The following is a 23,977-nucleotide window of genomic DNA, read 5'->3' on the forward strand; positions in this document are numbered from 1 at the left end:
AATAAACTAATGAAAACATGTAGGATTTGAGGCGTCCACAGTGGTGGTCTACTTTATATCATAAATTACAATTTGATACAAATTTATTTAATAATGCTCACATTTTTCCCATTTCATTTCCACTCATTTCTGAAAATGACAAAAGCATTACACACATTTCATCCAGCTCTTTACAGCCATAAGAAAATTATGACAAATCTGTTCAGCATCGTGGCACTTGGGTTTGGCACAACTTTTTAAACTCCGTTACAACTCTGTACAGTTTCTTCAACACACTCAAATCAGACTGCATTTCAGATACAGATCCGGGTGTGCAATGTATTTTTTATTATAATACAGATTACGGCCTTCTGGGAGGTGGTGATGTGTGGTTTGTTAGAAAAAAAAAGGTTTGGAGGCATCTGTGGCCTCCATGTCCAGGCCTGAAGGCAGAGGCCAAAGTGCCTTCAAAACGTTGGTAACTATTTGCAAAACTCTACAGCATCAGATCCCAGAAGATCATAATTTCATAATCACTGCCATTAAAACCTCAAATGCTTCATACATTACAGTAATTTTGACCATCCAACATGAAACAAATTTTAAGTTATTTAAGCAGGCCGATGCAAAATAAGGATTTTCAGTAAAAACTAATTATTTTTAATTTGCAGTCATAATGGATACCACTGCTAGGTCACAATACCTGTTATTAAGAGCAGTAGTTTAAAAGAAAAATGAACAGGTCTGTACTGTGATAATTACAATACATATGATTTCTCTGTAGAGTGTAAAGTAAAATAAAATGCAAGACTTTAGGTTTTCATATCAGTCCATATTTATTGTATAGCCATTTGAAAGTGATAAACATTATTGATGTTTCGGTGGAGTTTTTTTCATAAAAATTCCAGTAATACTTGCCACTTTCACATGGTGTAATACCCAAAATTTTATCTAATGATGTGGAATGATGTACTTAATACTGTACAGGAAACTGTAGAGAGCTAAATACTGAATGAACCAAAACAGAGCATAACTTCACATGCATGTGTTACAAACCCCTGACCTTTATAACTCAACAATAATTGTGTTTAAATACTGATATTAAGACAACAGTTTACAGCAGAAGGGGGATACGGTTTTTGGCATCTTCACAATGGCAAGTTGCAGAAATTGGTCTATCAGCTTTACCACAACTGTCTGTCCACAATCTGAGAAAAACTAAATGGATTTTCATGATATATGACATGAGGTTTTCTAAAACCTGTCAGAATATTCTAATGTTAGTTAAAATGAGAAAACAATAACAGAGAGTTTCATGAAGACCTATGCATATTTATGCATGAATCGAATGTAACTTACTGCATATTTATCGGAACAAAAAAAAGTTTTGCACAGATGTTGTACAGAAGAATAAAAACACACATTTTACATCTAGTTCACTTCTCCCAAAACTCTTGCATCTTTTGAGGTAATTAAACAAAAGGGAGTGCATGTGCTAGAACTGACATACTATGAATACATTTTCTTCCGTGTTTAAATCAATAATTTTCTGTGATAGTGGAATCCTCAGAAGATACCAAAGGTGTGACTTTCAGATGACAGCTCAACCTATTACTGAAATGTAAGCCACACTGCAGCATCTCTTTAAAAGATCCCAGAATCGATGCTTTGAAATTATTTTGGTTTGTGCTAGATGTCACTAGACACCAGAGGGAACGTGGTGGGAGGATTATCAGCTTCCTCTGGGCATGGTACAGTCTCCAGATTTTTTATTGTTATGTCATGTCACATTTCATTTGGCGCAAAAATAATTTGTTTTCAAAGTTGTCAAGACTCTGCCAAACAGCATGACCATCTCATACAAATACTGATGCCAAGATCCAGAATCTGAAATGTTATACATCCTGTTTACCCACTGTGCAAGAGAAATATGTCAATGACATTTGTATTCCGATCTCTCGGTCCAGAGACAGTACAATGTCATAACCTACCATACTAGACCTAACAGCAGTAATCTTACAAAAATTAAACTCACAGTAAACTTCAAAGAAGTAGGAGGTTGATGTATATTATCCTAAAGTATTTCTACAAAAGTTTTACACTGTATAGTAACAGGCAATGAGAAGGTTGAAAGACCAGAGACTGTGAACTCTTAATATTTATGGAAAATTTCTCATTTTTACATCAAGTGAAAATTACTACAATCTTTGAACTGGCAGTACTAGAAATATGTTGTTTGTTGTTACTGTGAATGCATGGAGAAGGCCTGATTCACAGTGATATCTCAGTTATGTCATATTTACTACCAACAGAAGAAATGACTGTGATTTTCAAGTTGGACAGGAGAAGCTGCATTTTTGATCAAGTGAAGTGGGCCTTACAAAGCATCAGAACATGTTGGTGATCTGGGAAAAAATTTGCTTCCTATCTGAAAGAACAAACATAGAACTTACACAGGGTTGATAAGAAAAATCACAAATTCAAGCAAACAGAACTGCCACTCTTCCAGAGAAGTATGCTATGTCTGGTAAACTGGTAAATGAACTGATTCTTTTGCATTAAAAACATTAAACAAAATGCGATGTAGCAGATATCTAAAGTAGGCCTTCTGTGGTGTCCATTAACTGTTATCATCCAGATCTAAATCTACTACACTTGATGGTAATGGGATTTATACTGTAAACAGTACGACCTTGGGCCTCTTTAACCAATGCATAAATGGCCATAGATGTACAATGCACGGTAAGAGCATACAGTCCAGCACATTCATCATTATACGAGTCATCAATCTCTATGTTTTTGAGTCATGATATAGTGATGGTGCATGTGATGGTCCAGTTGGCCTGGCAACACATTTTTTCACTATAAATAACATTAACATCTGTGATTTAAAACCAAGCTGTCAGGGTCTTGGTAGCATGAGATTCAAACTTTCTGTTTCCAGTTGACAGAGTTATTTTTTGAGGAGAAAATTTTAGATCAGAAATATAGGTATGCACTTGGAGGCAAAATGACCAGATGAAACTGTTGGGTAAAAGCATTAAGACATTTCACGAACAAACAACTGAAGGAAAAAAGAAACAGAGCAAAGTACAGGCAATTAGGTTTGGCAACAGTTTGATGTTATGATATATTAGCTAGGATCCAACTTGTAGTGTTGTCACAAAAGAAATGGAGAGTGGGAAATTTTAATTGCCACTGCATTAATACTATTTTTATTAACACAAAAGTATAATATTCGTTAAATTCCTTAAAGTTTCACACATACTCAAATATATGTAAAGCCCAATATGATAGGGTTTCATAAATGTTACCATATTACTAAAACATCTGTTCATCAGGACTATAGACATCACATTAATAATACTGATTCATTATGGTATCACTCATGCATACAAAACTGGGACTTTTTAAAAAAAATACACTTAATATCACTTTTACTTATGGTGAACCCAACATGTTTCCAAATAACTTAACTGGGTTATCATCTAATTGAAAATGCTGTGGTGAAATGTGTTCGTTAACAAAATGAAAGATGGTATTACTGTAACTTCATAAATCATCTAGTGAGGATATATTTAAATGAAATTTACAATTGAAATATTTGTTAATGTGTAAGTATAAATACAGTATATCTGTGCAGAGAATAAAAAATACAGTAACTTTAAGTACAATGCTACCAATCAAACAGCACTGAATATAACAAATAAATGTTTCTATATTTCACTTAGTCATTCCCCCTTTTTTCAGTGTTGACAACATTGGATGTGCAGTATTTTTGTATGAGATCATGTGATCATATTTTGAAAAGTATTCTTGGCCTACAGCTTCCAATTTGCCTATTATCCAGCAGTCATGTCTGGTTCAAAGAAAAATTAAATTTGGATATACCTTATTTTGAAAATCACAGGTCTATTACAAACAATAACCTGGCACAAAATAACTTTCACCTATTTGTTTATTCTTCTTCCTTACACATTTCCACTTTGTGTGTCTCTCCTAGCATACCAAGTCTATCCATCTATCCCATCTTCCCAAAACTCCTCCTCAGTTTCTTCCAGTACTCATCACTCTGTTATTCCATCTTGACCTTGGTCTTCATTTTTGCTGTTTTCCTTTTAGATTCATGTGCAAAACCTGGTTTGGAATTCTGTTCTTATTTTTTCTTAAAAACATGCCTATTATTCATAAATGTCTCAAACACAGAAATTAATTTTTGCTCTAACATCTTTTGTGGCTTATTTTACAATGCTACCAGTATCTCAGACTACATATCATCAAATGGCAGTACGACTGAAGAATTGTGGTCACAGTCTAATAGAGGTACCTGCCTGGAAAGGATGAGGAAGACCACAAGAAACCTCAGTCCAGACAGCCAGTTACCCAGGTGAGATTTGAATCAAGCACCTTGTATAAGTCTAGAGTGTTACCACTATGTCAGCCTGCTGGCTACCTACATAATAAATATGTATGATAATTAAGATTAGTTTCCTGGGATGTGACACAGTGTAGTCTGTTAGATAAGTGCCAGGGTACAACCTGGAGGTAGCATCTTCCATCAACAGACTACAGGATCACAACACATATGTAATACTGTAAACAAAGTATTAATTGCTGTGTGATAAGTGTCTACATAACCCACAAATCTCCAAACCTTAACTGAATTCATCAACAATGTTCACAAATGGTGCACTCTGCTACATGAAATTTTAGGAAATTATTACAATCTGGGGCTAATGAGGAAAGGCAGGCAGCAGCAAACTTTTCTGAAATTCTACCTATACGCTTTTGTTTCAGCATAGTTGCTAGACTAGCTTATCTCTGAGTGCACAACATGATAAAGTTGCTCAAAACATATGCTGCGTAGCTGATTCCAAAAGTAAGGTCTCCAAAGCGCTGGGCAATTTTTCGTGCGGCTGTTGGCAACCCTGTTGCATTCGTTGCTTCCCCCACTCCCCCCAGTACCACCAAGCATGCGCGCACGTAGCTAGGACGCTCAGTCTTGGCACGGTTGCCGTTAGAAATGGAGCTCCCGATTACTAAAACCGCGAAGTGTGAGATTCGCGCAGTTATTTGGTTTTTGAACGCAAAAGGGACTAAACCAATTGAAATTCATCGTCAATTGGTGGAAGTGTATGGCGAGTCGTGCATGGACATAAAGAACGTCCGCAAGTGGTGTAGGGAGTTTGAATCTGGTCGTACTGCAATACACGACGAAAAAGGAACTGGGAGACTGTTAATTTCTGATGAGACAGTCGCGAAGATTGAGCGAGTCATGCGTCAGGATAGGCGCATCACACTCGATGATCTCTGCATTTCGGTTCCCGAGGTTTCCCGAACCACCATTTATCGGGTTTTGACAGAGAAGTTGAATTATCGGAAGGTGTGCGCAAGATGGGTCCCGCGAATGCTCACGGAAGACCACAAACGGCAGAGAGTTGACTCTTCCCGTGAATTTCTTCGCCGCTATGCTGACGAAAAGGACAACTTCTTGAATTCAATTGTCACAGGCGACGAAACCTGGGCGTACCACTTCACACCTGAGACAAAACAACAATCACGTCAGTGGCGGCATTCCTCTTCGCCTAAGCCTCGAAAATTCAAGCAAACACAGTCTGCCGGTAAAGTCATGGCAACTGTGTTTTGGGATCGAAACGGGGTATTGTTGGTTGACTTTATGGAAACTGGGACCACAATAAACGCTGAGAGATATTGTGAGACACTGAGAAAACTCAGGTGGGCGATTCAGAACTGGAGAAGAGGGATGTTGAGCAAGGGCGTAAGCATTCTCCACGATAACGCTCGCCCCCATGCTGCCCGACAAACCGTCGCTCAACTGCAACAGTTTGGATGGAACATCATCACCCATCCACCCTATAGTCCGGACTTGGCGCCCAGTGACTACCATCTCTTTCCAAAGTTGAAAGAACATTTGTCTGGAAAGCGCTTCAACAACGACGATGAGGTGAAAGCTGAGGTTCGAAGTTTCCTGAACAGCATGGAGGTGAACTGGTATGACATGGGCATACAAAAACTGCCACTGCGCCTACAAAAATGCATCGACCGAAATGGCGATTATGTAGAGAAATGAGTACATGTTCAAGATTCAACTGATGTATCCAAAATTGAAAATAAATGTTTATTTTATATTTTCAAACATAGGAGACCTTACTTTTGGAATTACCCTCGTACAAGTTAATCCTATGAATTTCAGTTGTGCTTTGTGCTGGTAATCTTAATTTACAAAATTGCTGCATCTGCTGTAATCTATGATTTCAGACTAAAGTTTAAATAAAAGTTAAAACCAATGTATGGGATGTATTACCATCATGAGGTGCTGGTATGATAGGACAACTTGTAGCTGCAGTGTCCAGGAACTCAGTGTTACCACACTCATAACAATAACAATAAACTAATATCATTCCTTTTCTAGTTTTGTTTTAAAGAGTTTGGGGCATTACCTTTGCACATTTTTTTTCTAGACAGCACTTCAAAAAATTAAACTTCATGGATTGGTCCACATTGATGGGTAGAGAATCCAAATCTTCTATGTGAGTGCACACTGATAAAAGATATCAGGTGGATAAAACTAGACACATGTTCATAGAGCTTTTGAAGATTCAACAGCTCAAATTTGTCAGTTTGAGATAAACTGGGAGCACCACCGAGTGTATATAATTACATTCATCAGCATTTCCCCAAATTTACTGCCACTGAAATAAATATCATATTTCCAAAATAAGCCACAAAGGAACTATACAAGAATATTATGTTATAGTAAGACACAGAACAGTATATACATTGCATTTCTGTGTTGATGTTATACAGATACAAACATCATAGAATCCTAGCCCTGACAGCACAGTCATTAAAGTGTCATACAGATTAGTTGTCATGGGTGGCAGTAAGTTGATGGAATATACTCTTGAGTGTACGAGTATAACTGGTCACATCAGCAAACTGAGAGTTTCTACATTTTCACCAAGTACACACAGTCCAGATTCTCAGAAGTTTTAACAAGTTCCTTGGAATGCAGGAATCTGTACTCCATAATACTGCCAACAGGATCATTGTAACCATAAACTGAGGATATGCAATAGGTGAACTTAGAAATTTTCTCTTCAAACTTCTGGAGCAAGAAAATTATAACAGTAAAAATGTTCCTGTCAGGAAGTTTCCAGTTATCATCTCCTCAGTCATGACATTCTGTACTCATCAGAGCAGAAGTGAAGACGAAGGCAGTATTTGTCCTATGAAATGCTGGTAACAACCTACCATAATGCACGCTGTCATAACCAGTAACACCACATTCTAAATCTACAGTGCCCTAAAATCCTCAAATCTGACATCAGCAAGCTGCCTGCCTTTAACCCTTACACTGCTGCGGTCCACATATATCGATCTTTGTAAAACACGCGTCCTTGCTGTGATATTAGAGTTTCAAATCTCAGGTTTCTTTGCACCAATCTCGTTCAAACTTAGCGGGTGCATAGAGTCATGTATTGGGAACATAATGAAGCATCATTCATTTCAATGGCTGCATTCCTCTGCCCTCTAGCTTAAGAAATGTAAAAGGTTGCATCTGCACAGTGAGGCACATGCTCCGTGGTCATGTGACACAGGTATTTCACAGGGCTAGTAAAAATGGCTTCATATAGTGCACGGTGCTTTCTATAATAGTTTTAAATATAGTTGTGGGCTTTGGTCAACATGTGACATAGTGATAAGACTAGGATAGTGAAGTATGTACTTTTTTGACCATCTTGGACAATCCTGATTTAAACGGACTTTTCTCCTGTGAAAAATACTGAATAATTCAACATCTTTGCAATTTCTGCTGCCTGTTCCCTGTCTGAGGTAAGATTAGTTACATTTTATCACAAATTTTCATACTTTGCACTTAAATTATTTATAAAAGATTTATTCAAAAATAATTCAGCACAGTGGGTACTGAGAGTTACTTAACATACTAGCAATGAAAGGGTTAATTGGACTACAGCAGTAAGCACTACTTCCCAACCTGATGTTATTAGAGCAGCATGTGCTGCTTGCTATCTTGATGTCACCCAAGAACCATTAACCCCATCCCTCTTCCACTGATTCATGATTATAAAAGTATAGTATACAGTTTCAGAACACTGAACTTATAATCCTGCAGTTCAGTAAACTTCCTTTAGCTGTCTGGTATATTTTACTCATATCAGCAATCCTTTCCTATGTGACACTATAAGGCTTCTGATATAATTTTCCTTTACAACTTCACTTTCTGGGACATTACAAAAATGTACTGAGCTACAGCTTTGCTTTTTATAGTCTTTAGCATATCTTCTGATAGTTCATGTACAAGAAGAGCAGAAACCAGGAATATTATATTTTTTTTTAAACAAATTTTCTCCTTTCTTAAAATGTGTGCTAATTCAAGTTGTAGGTGATAGGAATGAGGTTTCTAATAAGAAGAATGGGAAAGGGTTAATGTTGATACATTTACCAGGCACAAGCACCATTAGTATAAAATTATCTTCTACCTTGTTGATGTCTGAACACAGAATTTTTTTACTCTGTTATTTGCATTCAAGTCTTGAGTTCAGAAGAAGAAGTATTTGCTTGGAATGAAATCATTCCTATATTACAATCATCTTGTCCTTTCAAGCAAATAAACAACAAAAAATAAAATATTCATACAATATATAAACAATATATTCGACTTAACAACATTTCTTACTGAATATATAACACTCTCTGGCAGCTGCAATCACATCATGAACTAATATGTAACTTGATGTAGTCCACAATTCTGGATTCTTAATTCATAACACATCTTCAATGGTAAGGAATGCTGCAATATTACACAATTGTACACACAGCTGGACCAACAGGCTGCTTGTTATGTCAAGACAAGGCACTGCAGATGTCAGCTATGATGCAACCCACAGTCTAGAAATAAGGTATCTAGTTCCAGAGACTGATGACAACACTTTTGGAAAATACTTCACAGACCAGCTTTCTCATCTCAGAAATTCCACTGGGCAGCACTTTCAAAAAGCATGTGAAGAGCATAAAACAATCATTTCAGTCCTATAACAATTAATATTGCTGAGTTTCTGAACTTTATCCACCATCTAGTATTCTCGAAAAAAAATAATATTTTGGAAACTGGGCCTGTTTCTGTCTTTAGGTGGAAAGATGATTGGGATTCACATACTTACTTGGGGGGCCATCAGAACAAACTCAACTCAGTCACTATTCCAGTGACAGAGATTATTCATCCTGATTGTGGAAGCAATCCAGTTTCCAAACTGTTGTGTTCTGTTCATCACAGTACCACACGATGGACAAAGTCCACAAAACCAGTAATACAAAGTTATTTGCAAATGCTACAACAAAGTTTCTAAAATGTCTCTCAGCATAAACTCAGTATGACATATAATTTATAATGTTATCACTAGACGGCACTCCTTCGAGAAGCAATTTAGTGACAATTATGTGACCTCAGCATCAAAGATGGAGAGCGATAAGTCTGTACTCAGATACTTTAAATATATAATCATCATATGAATACAAAATGGGAAGATTGTACCTGATAGTTGGATGAAGGACTGAATATTTTAACCATTTCAGTTTTATAATCTGTGTGCCCTATGTTTAGATACAAGCAACATGTCAGTACAGCATATGTTAGGTTTCAGGATCAGTAAGTGTTACATGTAGTGTTTATTGGAGTTATATGATTCTAGATCAGCTTCATGGCTACAAGCTACTTCACTTACCACAAGCAAAAGCAAAGGAAAAGTCATCCTTGTGCTTAATTAAACAAGCACCATGCCATAAAGGCCTATATCCATTCTGCATATATATGACAGTAAATGCTTCTAAATGAACTCCCTGGTGACCTACCAACCATGTGAGTTTCTATTTAGCGTCCCTACTACATAGGACTCCAAGAACTATGATGTTGCCTTCTCGTGTTGGAACTAAAAGATGTGTGTTCCCTGCGGTCACCACTACGGACTGAATTGGAACATGGAGCGGAATATCATAGACTGGCCTCAACCTGCAGAGGAATCAAGTGTTACAGTCAGCAACAACAGGACTGAGAAGGGTTAGTGCTCAGCGAAACACAGTGTGCAAACTATGTTGATGAAAAGGAGAACATAATTCTGTGCTCACCCAAGAATCCTACTCATGGTGAGGTCTCCTGCATCATCAACCACCACCAAATAATCTCCTGCTACGGCAAGCCCAGTGACTCGCCCCGACACGTACTTGGATCCAAGACTCACACCATTTACAGAGAACACGTGCACCGAATGACTCATCTGAGCATAATGAACACATCTGAATCATTCCAAATGCTTATACAACAAGAAGAACACAGTTACACCATAATTCGGAGACATCAGGCAAAATAAACAAGCACATAAAACAAAGGGGAACAAGATACTGAAAGTAGTAAATATGAAAGTGGAATGACATGTAATTCTGTTGATCTTTTCTTGTTTTCATGTCTTGTAGAGTACAGTGAAAGATACATAAGCAAGTGTTGTACAAACAAAATTATGAATAAAATGTACATAATATACAATATACATTTCAATAAATTTTATGATCATTTACTGTTTTCTGTGTTCATTTGATTAGTATTTAGATAAATGTGAAATTGTTCGCAAAGTTTTTCAATGCTCAAAACTTGAACCTGGCAGGTGCTTGGTTCGAATCTCAGTTGGGACAATGGCAATCATGACCGATGTTTTTTGTGGTTTTCCTCAGTCTCCCCAGTAAAATACTGGGATAGCACATTCAACAGGTTGTTATTATTTCCTTCCATTTCTCTTCTAATTCATCAGTCATTCCATCATTCAACACTACATAGTCTTGAAAATGAAATCGTTAATTAGCCTATGAAGTACTGACCTTGGAGTATAAACTACTTAGCAGATAATTAAGACTTATTACAACATCAGAAGAGGTTCTTTGTCATACCTTGTCAGTGGCAGAGAACACAATGTGTCCTTGTGAAGACAGGGCAAGGAATGTAATCTCTGTTTTCAGTCCTTCACAAGCAACTGGCTCCAGAGTGCGCATATACTGGCCCTCCTGTATTGTGTGCACATTCACTGTGCCATCCTGTGCAGAAAAGTAAGTTGGAGGGTTTATTTTACACAGACACTACACTCTCCCACAAATTCACAGTCCCACAGCTTCTGCACTTACAAAATAAGTTCCATTCTAGTTCCAGTGGCTGTTTCTCTCTGTATCTGTGATATATGAGCTAAATACACAGCATTGCCATAACTGTTAACTAACTATGGTAAAATCCTTATTTAATGAATCTTCAGGGTACTGGCTTTTCTTACACTAAATCCATGTTTTCAGCAAATGGGATTTATGTAAAATTATATCAAGTTGTTCATCTTTCTACAATATTTACTGTTTATAATTACTGTAATATCACTATGCTTGTTTGGCTTTCTCTTTTACCCCGAAGATAGAGGCAGTATGTACCACCAATACACCAGTAAAGTTCTATCAGACTATATGGTGTCACATACCAGAAGACAGTACTCTTCATGATAACACAATTTCTTTACATAAACAGTCAATGAAACTGTTTCTCGACAAATAAGTACAGTTACATCATAATATTAAATTAATCAGTAATGATTTCCAGCAGAGAGAAAACAAATATCATTTGTTGTTTTGACCACAACTGCACTAAATCAAGGTGAAAGTTCTGGAAGGCTGAAAATTTATTATACTAAATGCATTTTACATTAGAAATAAAAATTCACTAAATAATACACTGGTTATATTGAGCTTCAATTGGTAAAAGACAAATATTGGGATCTCACTGTAACGCAAACACAAAATGTTTCACAAGGTGGCACATCAGTTCAACTCACCAGTGACCCTGACACAGCCATGTCCAATTCTGTCATGATTCCCACACATGTGATGGCCTTGTCATGACCATACAGTGTCTGAACGGGTCGTGGAGTCATGTGGATGGTTGAACTGCTGCCCATTCCCAGATGACTCACATCCCACACCACACATGTTGTGTCTCTGGAGCCAGTGATAAGAAATGACCCGCACTGGTCCAAGGCAACACATGTCACCAGGTCTGTCAACATTCATGTTAACATATGATGCATAATACATGGAAGTACAATCCTTGTCAGAAGCCAGAGAACTGTGTTCGCATTCTGCGTCCACTCTGAATCTCTTATAAATGCAGGACACAGTGTAAATGAGGTTGCCATTTTGAGGAACACCAAGAATCCTTTCTCATCCTCTACCAGAAATCTTCCACCTCTACCCATGAATTTACCACCATGTTATGATCAGTTGCTGAGTTTTCTACTTTTGCTCTTTATGCTCTCTGACAAAATGCAGAGCAAAATCATGACATAATGATAGGTAACAGATGTTTTGAAAATGTGGCACAGTTCAGATATTTGGGGATGATGATAACAACCTTATTGAGGAGGAAATTAAGAGGAGATTAAACTTGGGTAATGCTTGCTACCATTCAGTCCAGAACCTTTTGTCTTCTCGTCTGCTGTCCAAAAACATACAAATTAGAATATATAAAACTATAATTTTGCCTATGGTTCTGTATGGGTGCGAAACTTGATCTTTGACATTAAGGGAGGAACATAGACTGAAGGTGTTAGAGAACAGGGGTTGAGGAGAATATTTGGACCAAAGAGAGATGAAGCCATCGGAGGTTCATAATAAGGAGCTTCATAACTTGTACTGTTCTCCAAGTATAATTAGAATGATCAGGTCAAGGAATATGAGGTGGGCAGGGCATGTAGCACGAATGGGGGAGAAGTGGAATGCATGTAGGATATTGGTTGGAAAGCCAGAAGGAAAGAGACCACAGGGAAGACTAAGGTGTAGGTGGGTGAACAATATTAAAATGGATCTTAGAGAGATTGGATGGGTTGGTATGGATTGGATTGACCTGTAGTTACTATAGGATTCTGACGATGGTGTATAACACACTGATATATTGGGTTTTCGGACTTTATCCATCGTCCTGGTTTTTAAGATAACAAATAAAAACACGACGTTTCAGAAACTGGATCTTTTTCCGTCCTCAGGTGAAGGAAAACACCTATTCTGTTGGGTCCGTTAGAAAGAGCTAGCCTCAATCACTGGATCGTCTGGTGATTGAGGCTAGTTCTTTCTAACGGACCCAACAGAATAGGTGTTTTCCTTCACCTGAGGACGAAAAAAGATCCAGTTTCTGAAACGTCGTGTTTTTATTTATCTTAAAAACCAGGACGATGGATAAAGTCCAAAAACCCAATATATCAGCGTGGATTGACCTGGTTCAGGATATGGACCAGTGGAGGGCTCTTGTGAACACAGTAATGAACCTTCAGGTTCCATAAAATGCTGGAAAATTCATGAGTAGCTGCAGATTTGGCTTCTCCTCAAGAAGGGCTCAGCCCATAAGTAAGTAAGCAAGTATGTTCTTTGATGCAAATTATACTAATTCATGTACAGGAACACCAGAAGGTAGAGTTTTATGTTCCATCAGACTAAAGTATTTTTCCAGTATAATTTTTTGTGCAACATTAATTTTCAGTTTGTAGGAGTAAGGCTGGAACTAGAAAAGGTAGGATATTCTACAACATTCTGGTTTACTACTATACAAAATCACCACACATTATATGAAATCTGAGGTTCTCACAGCAGTGAATGTCCATGTTACAGTTTCCTGGGCTACAGCACTGTGCACTCTCATACTGAGGATCACATTGCTTCCAACTTCAGCATACAAGTGAACCTGGTATGGAAATGGAGAGGCTATATAAGAGACATGTTCAGAATGTGTCATGAAAGACAGAAATAGTGGCACATCAGAGACAGAGATGGAGTGGAGGGGGCAGAGCCCTGGGTGGGCCAATGGATAGTGTTGGTCAAGCCCATCTAAAACACAAGCCATTTACCAAGAACACAATATGATTTTTCACTACAATGAAAACCTCAAATCTCATAAGGTCTGAGACTTACCTCAGAATAGAAATATTTTCTGAAATGTTCAGAGTAACACAACTGACTCTGTTCATGTTACAATGTCATTAGATCAGTTCCTGAGACTGCCTCTAATGACCAAAGCTTCTTTTGGTCCATGCAGCCACCTCCTCATACATGTGCAACACTCACCAAAGTGTCTCCTGACAGATGCCACAGTCTTGCTTTTGGCAAGGCTGTACACTCGCAGGCTACTGTCCCAATAACCACCACTGAACAGGAACTTGGCATCATTCGACACGACAAACAAGTGACTGCTGAGTGGTAAGCTCGGGTGGAAGGGGCCTGACAACTTCTTTCTAGTTCTGCAACGCAACACAGATGAATGAAACCCATTTCATGATGAATGTTAATTATTAGAAATGTTCCTACTTTGCCCTATAATTTGTGACTAAATTTAAAACAGTGAATTGACTGAAACATATAGCAAAAGATGGCATAAAAGCATAATTATATTAACATTATTCTGCATCTTAATTTTTCAGTAAAGATGTGCAATATTTTTGCATGTGATATCCCATCCATAGCATGGGAAGTGTTAGAAACTGCTCAACATTTAAAATGCCTTAATGTATTGTCATGTGTTGGGTGTATAACACAACAAATAAATTCACGCCGTATTGGGTATAGCGAATTTTATTCCACATTCGCTCTTACAATCACACAATTTACAATCTAACAATTACTGCCATCTGCAGTATCACAAATACTACAGTGCAAATGCTAGACTACAATTGACTGGTTGACTTCCTGGCTAACTCGTTACTCTCCACTGGCTAGATGGAGAACTGTCTTGAATAGCCTTCTTTGCTCCTTATTTAGCCTCGTTCCGGACAACACAGAAAACAGCCATGTCATAGGCACCACTGTTGTCTGCCTTCATCGTGCTAGCAACGCTGTTTACCGCTGTTATTGCCGTCGTCTCTCGCAACCACTGTTTACCCGTTTTGCCTAGCAACCGCTGTTTACTCATGTTGCATAGCGACCAGTGTGCTGGGACTCGGCTCACTTCGGCTCCGCTCAGCACGTCACGGCTGGTATGGAGGGAGGGGCATCATCAATAGCGCAACACGTCACACTATAAAACTGTATGCCAGAAGTGTATACTGGCCACATATGAGTACAGGTGTTTCAATTCTTTCACTGTCACGCCTCTAAGAACCAACCACTAGGAAAATATATGGCTGTAAGGTAAAGGCAGCCAGTCACGGTAGCCGAACGGTCTATGGCATGCACTGTCTTCGCTCGCTCAGAAGCCGGGATCGTGGGTTCGAATCCCACTCAGGGCATGATGTTTGTGTGCGTTTTTCTGTGTTTGTCTACAGGTAGAGGCCTTGCAACAAGCTGATCACTCGCCCAAGGAGACCTACCGAATGTGTAAGATCTAGTAAACCGAAGTGAAATGGAGAGTTTCACAGAGGTAGGCCTAGGCCCAAAATTGGGGCTGTAGCGCCACAGAAGAGAAGGTAAAGGCAAGGGTAAAGCTGTACCTGTGCTTAATTAATTAAACACCATGCCATGAAGACAAATGGGTTGGTGGAGGTATAGTTCCAGCATTCTTGACTCTGACACTAGACAGAGGTGAGTGGTCAGTTTCATGCCTCTGCCACTTTATCCCTAGGGAAGATCTCTGATACCCATTGTATAGGAGGCTGGATGGGTTCCAGAGCTGGTCTGGACAATGAAGAAACTATCAAAGCATCAAGAACTTAGTCTACTCTCCCAACTGATGTGACTAGCAGAAGAAATTAAACATAAACCTTCCTGAGGGCTATGGCTGGAAGCAATAATTTCATAGAACGATTTAGTCTGATAAAGACGCACCATAGCTCAAGTGGTTAGTCGCTGACTTCCCACTGCGGCAGCCCGGGGTCGATCCCGGGTCTGGTCAAGTGGGATTTGTGGTGGACAAAGTGGCACTGGGGCAGGGTTTCTCCAAGTACTTCGGTTTCCCCTGTCAATCTTCATTCCACCAATTGCTCCACAATCACCCTCACCTATCATCTGAGGCTGGTACAATAGGCCAGAATTGGCCACAGTACAAGGGACTTAGTCCCACCCCACTAGCAACAAAAAAATATAGTCTGATAGAGGGTGAAGGACACCAACTTGAAGTCAATGGTCCGTGCTCTCTCCCGCGTGCCGTTAATGTAACATACTTGGCATTGTTAATTGTAGGATCAACATCAAGGGTGAAGCCTCTGGGACCATGTCGGTCATGTGGGTGCCAGGAATGTGTCCCCACCACTCCCAGCTTGGATACACTCAACAGCGTGTCTGCCAGTCCCACCTGGAGGAAGCTACGTGGCGGAGAACGCGGGGAACTCACGAACACAATTGGGTCCTTCTCATTTGACACCTGGAGCATGGATATCACAAACTGTATTAACTGAGATTGTTATTTAGCATTAAAACTTTGAAGCCTGAAGTTAATCTAAACACTATTACAAATCCATGATTTATTTAATCCGTCTTGCAGTGCATACACTCATTTATCTCCTTCTCTCCCTCGCACTACATGTTTCGGCATAATAATGCCATCTTCAGGTGCTTACTTATCCACGTCAAACCAGTTCATTGCATGCCATGTTCTCACATTAAAATAACTAAAATATGTATCTATCATATACATTGTCAAACGTTAAAAATATTAAAATTGTTCAGGATACCACATCGCTACGTCGCCCCTCACTACGTCAGTCACGCCCATTCTCCTTTGTTGNTATATGATAGATACATATTTTAGTTATTTTAATGTGTGAACATGGCATGCAATGAACTGGTTTGACGTGGATAAGTAAGCACCTGAAGATGGCATTATTATGCCGAAACATGTAGTGTGAGGGAGAGAAGGAGATAAATGAGTGTATGCACTGCAAGACGGATTAAATAAATCATGGACTTAAATCAGTGCAACAGGATGCTAAAATATAACACTATTACAAAATTATGTTCCTACATTACAAAAAAGATACTTCATTTTCATTACAAATGCTGCTTAAACAAATAATTGATGTTTATTCTGAGGATCATGTACAACATACAAATACATTGTGTGGCCAAAATGGAGAGTTCTGAATGTTACAGCAGGTGGTACATAAAGTAAGTAACCAGTATGCTTTAATGGGTTAATATCACATGCTTGGATGCTCTTTGTAGTCCATGATAATAAATACTAATAATTTCGAAGGATATTCATAGCAGTTATTACACCAAGAATACAAAAATTTTACACAAATACAAAGACCCATTAAAGAAATCATTCAAAAGTTTGGCAAGAACTTATTCATCTGTCATTATCAAAATTCCTGGTTGGGTGTATTCTGATGAACTTTGGAACAAAAATCTATATTTCTCAGTCCACCTCAATTTTGACCTAAAGATGCAGCAGTATACTACTCAAAAATATTCGTGCCCACTTACCATATGATACATAGAGTCATAACCAAGAAGGCCATAACATGAATGTAGATACAGCAGTTATTTGGTTAGTTACACTTACTGTGTTTTAGTTGGATAATATCAGGTGTTCAGAACTGTACAAAGTTATGTGGTTGAATGTCATGTTTCTCTGACCGCTGATTGGCTGTCATGTACTACAAAATCTAACCTCAATGGGGATGGGTCGCAGATTATCAAGAAATAATGTGAAGTCTGTCCTCCTCAGCTCCAATTTAAGCATCTTGGTAACGGCGTCTTCAAGAGACAGGCGTTGGGGGTGAGGTTCCTTCAGTAGTTGGCTTGGGGTCTGCCCAAAATTGTTGATCATTCCTTCAAGTGCCTCCCGCTCCACAGGGTTTGAAATGGCATCTAAGTCCACTGCACCTTCATAGCTGCAGGAAAAAATATTTCTCAAACTAGCAATGAAACCACAAGGGTCTGTAGAATTAGAACTAAGCAAGAACTGGGGAAAGATATAACAACCCGATCTTCCAAAAGAGGTCAATGTGGTTCACGGCATGCGATTAAAATGGCTGAAACAAGGCTGGCTATGACAATTTTTTAATGCAAAATTTGTTAACCGATTTAGAAGAGAAACAATTATAGTAGTTTGGCCATGTGAAGTGAATGGTTAGGAAAAGGATACTGAGAAAGGACATTAGAATTTATATTTAAAGGAAGGACACATATGGCATGGCAAAAACAAGATAGTTTAGGAGAGGGCTGGCAATAATTTGAAAAGGGAAGATGGTGAGAACAGAACTGAGATTGAAGACATTTTGTCACCTGACCCATATAAAATGTTAATGATGCTAGAAGAAGAAAAATATGTTACCTGCAGTAATAAAACACATTGAGAGCTTCAACTGCTTTTGGCCCCTTCTGTTTGTAGCCAAAGATGAGATTGATCCACTCATGCAGATGTTGAGATACATACTCACACTCCTGTAACATGAAACCAGTGTCACAGAGTGCAGGGGTACGCATCACCAGCATATACCCTTCAGTAGGATGCTTTACTTACAAGAGCTTTTCTGTGCTTGTAAATAAAGTCCTCTGGACTGCTGGCCCATTTTGGCAGTATCACATCATTCACACGCTCCTTTGTTCCTTGGAGAAGTCCTAGGTCAAAGCTGTCAACATCACACAGAAATATGCTTAATACACAGTGACCAAAAGATATACTGCTCAATGTCTGTACCCCAAAACCTCATAACCACCACATTCAAAGTTTTACCCATTCATATTCTTGAGGAACTCCGGGAAATAGAAGAACTCTGGTGTGAGTTCCTTTACGTCATTTGGATTGTCCATCAGCAGCTTCCATGTTTGGGGGATGGAGTGGAACTGTCTGTCTGCAACATCAAACCTGCACACACAACACAGCATGGTGTTTGTGTGATATGTCACATTGCCACACAGTTCTGTAATGGGGAGCAATGTGCTTCAGTTGCTGAAGCAAGATAACACTTCTACACAGTACACAGTCCTTGCCTTGGTCACAACACTTCCACAAGAAACTATACTGGTTACTTTGTTACTCTCTCTAGCAACTAAATGACCAATGAAAAGACAGCATCACTGGCTGACTGACCAACTAACCAACAAACTAACTTCATGATGTGGGTCTGCTTTGAAGAATTAATATTCAGTGACTCAAGAAATTATCCACTTTTTGATGAAGCAAAACAGTACAAAATGTGATCCTAATTATGACATCATTTCTGTCATCCTTCTAACACATATAGATCATGAGGTCTGAGGGAGAGTCAGTAAATAGGTCATAAATAGATATAAAACCTAAAACTTCTGATATTAGAACTGGAGAAAATGTTTATTTCTTGTCATATCCTCTAACATTGATACACTTGTCCCAAAGCTTTACCAGTGCATCGAAACCTGCAGCATAAAAGTCTTTTGACGGTTGTCTCAGGCACTTCCACACCTGTGTTTCAACCTGTCAGCAGTAAAACATATGCACAAAAGGTGGCAATTTCTCAGCCCAAATGTGAACCGCTTTATGTGACAAACAATTCCCACCATAAACAGGAAACATTTCTTTATGAATATCGTTTGCAGTGAGCCATTTTGCCCACACAAATGAAAAGAACCTGCATAACAGAACGGTGCTCTTCCGTAGTACACTCCTCAAGCATGGTTGCCATTTTGACTACTGAAACCAGCCTCTGAACATGTGCATGCACGTCTCCTACTTGGGCTGTCATGAAACTGTACTGTGCTGCTACATAAAAAATCCACTATGTCTATTACAGCTGTTCTACTTCCATTTGTAACCTATTTACTGACTGTCCCTCATATTAAAAGGGGAATATAACGTGGCACACAAACACTTCAAGTGCCAACCTTAAGCCCCAAATATAACACACATAATCACTGTTAACTTTTTGGGAAAATACTTTTTACTTGTTAATATTTCTTATTTAACATGTAGAAAGTTTGGGGGCATGCAGTAGCGTAGTTGGTTGAGGCACTATGCTACAAGCCCGGAGGTCACGGATTCAAGTCCCAATGAGGTCACTGGATTTTATCAATTGACCTAATCCTTCTAGCCGTACTATGGCCCTGGAGTCGACTCAGCCTCTAACAGAAATGAGTACCAGGAATATTCTTGGCATATTCATGGAGGTAAAGGGTAGCCGGCACATAGGGCTGACAACCTTACCGCCATCTTTGAGCCAATTGTCTAAATAATGTGGGAACCTCAACATCTCACAACCCTATGTGCCTCTACGGCCTGTTACAGGGATACCTTTACTTTACTTACTTCTACTTACTTACTTTAATATTTCTTATTTAACGGAATAATTGAAAAAATTATTGCTTCATTAGCACCTGCAGCAAGATGTAACCCAACATACCTTCCGCTTTGCAGCTCAATGTGGAGAGATGTGAACGGCTCGACCCTGACAAGATAGTGCAGCACCCCTGCTGAGTTTGAGTAATGTGTACCATAGTGGAACTTGGCAGTTTTTCCTACAGCAATACAAACACTTCATAAGGAACTGAATCAAGTGCTGAAAGGCAACTGTACTATAACATGTTTTATTATATTTTGAAATTTCAAACTAAACTGCGTGAGATCTGAGGTTTTCATTGTGGTGAATATGAAGATTACTGTTTCCTGGTAGAAAGGTACTAACATTTCTGAGGAATTTGCTCCTTCGATCTTCATGACAGGGAACAATCCATGCTGGAAGTATTCTGGGAAGGAGGCTACATGGTATCACACACCAGAAGACAGTAAACTTTAGAGTGACCACCATAAGAAACTCAAATGTGATACAGCAAGCTATCCTGCATTCAGATTATGCAAAGGCATGTTACTGAATTCATACAACCACTAAAGAAGGCCAGTCAATGGATCTGACTGTAGACTCCCACCTGATGGATCCTCGTAGCTGTCGTATTTTGCCCGCACCTCTGGCACATTCTTGGGGTTGACAACTCCAATTGGCTTTGAGAGATCTCTGAAGGTGGAAGGATTTGTGAGGTCCAGTTCCTCAGAGGTGTAGTCAGCAACAATCCAGGGGAATACTGGATACTGGGACAAGTCATTGTATGTCCGGCCTGCTAGAGTATTCAGCTGTAGACCACAAGGATAAATCAGCCTTCAAACTAACAAACTAACTGGCTAATTAACTAACAAAATGTACAACTGTTAAAGCCAGATACTAAAGGAAGTGATTAACAAATTCCCTTCCTGCCGGCTACAAATTTGCTTGTGACAAAACTAAAGAACACATAACTTTGGTATGGGGAAAATGTAAATCTTCTACCATCTGATATTCCAATGTGTGAAAGAAGAGATGTCAAAGTACATCAAGAGCCAAGATATAGTGCCTAGGAGGAAATCGTAATGTGGCAAAAAATTAATAAGCTTGGCCGTGGAAGGCTTCTGATGATGGAACTGTATGGGAAAACTTCATTGTTGGAAGGCTTCCAGCAAGGACCTCTTCTGCCAAGTTATAAATGTAATGTGTTATTACAGGAACTTTATGGAACTAACATCTTCCTAAGTTGAGATATAGATTTAATTTCTATACTCAGAATCTATTTCTCTATATTCCACGTCAATATCATTCCCTGTCATTGTCCCTCAGATGAGATTCTCCAACAGAAATGTACTAATATGTATTCATTCACTGTCTCAGAAAGCATGCTCCATAAATAACATACCTTTGCCATATTTTATTGTTCACCAATTTATTTAATAGCATGCATGCCACTGTCATTCATCACATCCTCTTCCTTTCATCAGACTAATAATATTTGGTGACGATCACAGTGGCCGCGCGGTCTAAGGCATGGACTATTTTCGCTCACTTGAATGTTGGGATCTTGGGTTCAAATCCGACTTAAAGCATGGATATCTGTGTGTGTTTATTCTATGTTTGTGTTGTTCTGTGCGCAGGTAGCGGACTTGCGATGGGCTTATTCCCTGTCCAAGGAGTCCTACTGACTGTATACAGGATTAAGTAACTGAAAAAGTGCCCAAGGTCCAATAAAAGGAGTGTGGAGCCATAGATAGATAAATAATATTTGGTGAAGTGTAGAAACTATGAAGACTCTCATTAAGTAATTTGCATGCTGAATGTACTTGTTGCCACTGTTACTTCAGCACATTCAACAGATGAAACTCATCTAAATGTGCCAGTGTATCTTGGGGTGTACAGGGGAATGGACAGCATCATGCTTTGGGGAAAGAGGCCCCTGGAGGTTGAGACAGTGGGGTACATACTGGTCTGGCACCACAGCACAGAAAATTTGCCATCTAGCCACTCACCTGCATGAGATAATCAAAGTTAGATATCTCCCTATTGACCCACTTGTGCGTGAGGCCAGTGGACCTCAGAAGGTCTGCTGGAGTTCGGCTGCTGTAGTGACAGAGATTTGGGGGCCGAAGGCTCAGGATCCTAGTGAAGACCTTGTTACGTGTCTGTAAGAACACACAACACACTGTGATATCTCATTCAAATGTCACTGCCTCAAGTTACAGCAAGACTGTGTTTCCATACCTTTGTGGAGAAGTTAAGGAAGTAGTTGGTCTGGTCAGTGAGGAAGAACTCCAGGGCACTTCTCCTCAGGTTGTACCTTCTCAGGTGTACTTCTCGCAATCGTGACAGTGCCCACTGTACCCAAGATTCTTACTCAATAATGCAGAAATGTGACAAATTGAATATGATGTTGAATTTCTCTTTAGCCTGTGGTCTTCTGAGATCTGACACTGTGAACGAATAGTTTGGTATGTGGGTAATATCACTTCCATGGAACCTGTTACATCTGTATTCAGGGAAGAAGTCTGAAGACAGAGGCAATAAGTTTCTCCATAACATCTCTAACAATCTACTGGATTACAAGACATCAGTCTCAGATGACCACAATCTTAATGTTCATCTCTACGGGAACTTCAATTAAAGTAAATAAGATTTAAAAGTTTGTGACAATAGTATATTAATACAACTATAGTGTTTCTGGACATTATCCATTGTCCTATTTTTATTTAAAATGCTGTCCTGTTTTTATTTAAAACATAACGTTTCGGGGATTATATTCTGTCTCGGTCTTCGGGTGGAACTTACTCAGTTTTTCTCAACTGATAGAGCTAGTCTCTATATCTCCAGACATCTGCACCAACACAAGGTGGAACATACAAACAGAGCACAGCACAAACCATCTGTGAGAGTTAAGACAAACAATAAAAAATTTAAAAGCTCAATATGTATGAGGCCTAGCACTAGAGTACTATCAGAATAGATGTCATCACTACAGATAGAAATTCTCTGAATGGTACCAAGATAAATTCAATTCAAGTGTTGGTCCTCATGCTCATCTTTGCAAAGGATGACTAAATACCTTAAAGTCTTGGCGCTCCACGTCCTCTTTGACAGGGCTGAGATCATAGAAGTAGAAGTATCCTGTGGTGAGTTCCAGCCGACCACGCACCACTGTCATCAGGGTAACCAGCTCGCACTCCTGTTGAATTATCAGCTTCTCCTTCCCTGGGGCCTCTGGTCCCTCATGCCTGTCACAATGCCACCCTGCCTTTTCTTTTGTTCACATTCATGTAAAGGTGGAGATGGAGGAAATGCTCGGGATTAACCCTTGAGTTACCAGAAGAAAATAGCAACATGTACTACCAAAGGGGTCCATTTGTGACCCACTGTTTATTTAGCCTATTAAGGAAAGAAAACTGACAAGCATTACAATCATTGTATTCTGTGACATTCTTAACGTTGTCTGGCCAATATTAATTTCCACCCTACAATTTCTATAATGGAAAGAGTAATCAAATGATACAATAGACCAATCTTCACTCCAGTCAGAACACTGAAAAACAACTTTATTTATGAGCTCACTGTTGATAAGATTCAAACCTGAGGTCAGTTGTCCTGTCTAATGTTCTCAGGAACATGCAATATGACATATTTTGCTAAGCTCAACAAATGGGGTCAAATTTTGTATTGATTTTTTTTTTTTTGGGGGGGGGGGG

General features: G+C 39.0%; 1 protein-coding gene and 1 long non-coding RNA gene across 5 annotated transcripts in view; one reads left to right on the forward strand and one right to left on the reverse strand.

Annotated features, from left to right (window-relative positions):
* LOC117282161 lies at positions 1-16,258 on the forward strand. The gene is made up of 3 exons (XR_004512799.1): positions 1-4,366; positions 13,705-13,780; positions 16,204-16,258. It is a non-coding gene; the product is annotated as an uncharacterized LOC117282161 (long non-coding RNA).
* LOC111862513 (neurobeachin-like protein 1) overlaps positions 8,444-23,977 on the reverse strand; it is a 23,782-nt gene continuing 8,248 nt past the window's right edge. For 3 of the 4 annotated variants that reach the window (XM_033750694.1, XM_023847983.1, XM_023847982.2), the window contains exons 4-18: positions 23,341-23,509; positions 22,503-22,616; positions 22,271-22,423; positions 20,869-21,070; positions 20,346-20,460; positions 18,704-18,835; positions 18,491-18,599; positions 18,302-18,411; positions 17,636-17,858; positions 16,185-16,384; positions 14,158-14,330; positions 11,880-12,100; positions 10,960-11,103; positions 10,147-10,295; positions 8,444-10,030 (exon numbers count right to left, since the gene is read on the reverse strand). In XM_033750694.1, the coding sequence (XP_033606585.1) occupies positions 9,889-10,030; positions 10,147-10,295; positions 10,960-11,103; positions 11,880-12,100; positions 14,158-14,330; positions 16,185-16,384; positions 17,636-17,858; positions 18,302-18,411; positions 18,491-18,599; positions 18,704-18,835; positions 20,346-20,460; positions 20,869-21,070; positions 22,271-22,423; positions 22,503-22,616; positions 23,341-23,509 (2,356 nt within the window). In that variant the 3' untranslated portion in view covers positions 8,444-9,888. The remainder of the gene's footprint in view (positions 10,031-10,146; positions 10,296-10,959; positions 11,104-11,879; positions 12,101-14,157; positions 14,331-16,184; positions 16,385-17,635; positions 17,859-18,301; positions 18,412-18,490; positions 18,600-18,703; positions 18,836-20,345; positions 20,461-20,868; positions 21,071-22,270; positions 22,424-22,502; positions 22,617-23,340; positions 23,510-23,977) is intronic. The other variant, XM_033750695.1, reaches the window with a different exon arrangement.

The sequence above is a fragment of the Cryptotermes secundus genome, unplaced genomic scaffold (genome assembly GCF_002891405.2).
Source record: "Cryptotermes secundus unplaced genomic scaffold, Csec_1.0 scaffold1080, whole genome shotgun sequence".
Taxonomy (NCBI): Eukaryota; Metazoa; Arthropoda; class Insecta; order Blattodea; family Kalotermitidae; genus Cryptotermes; species Cryptotermes secundus.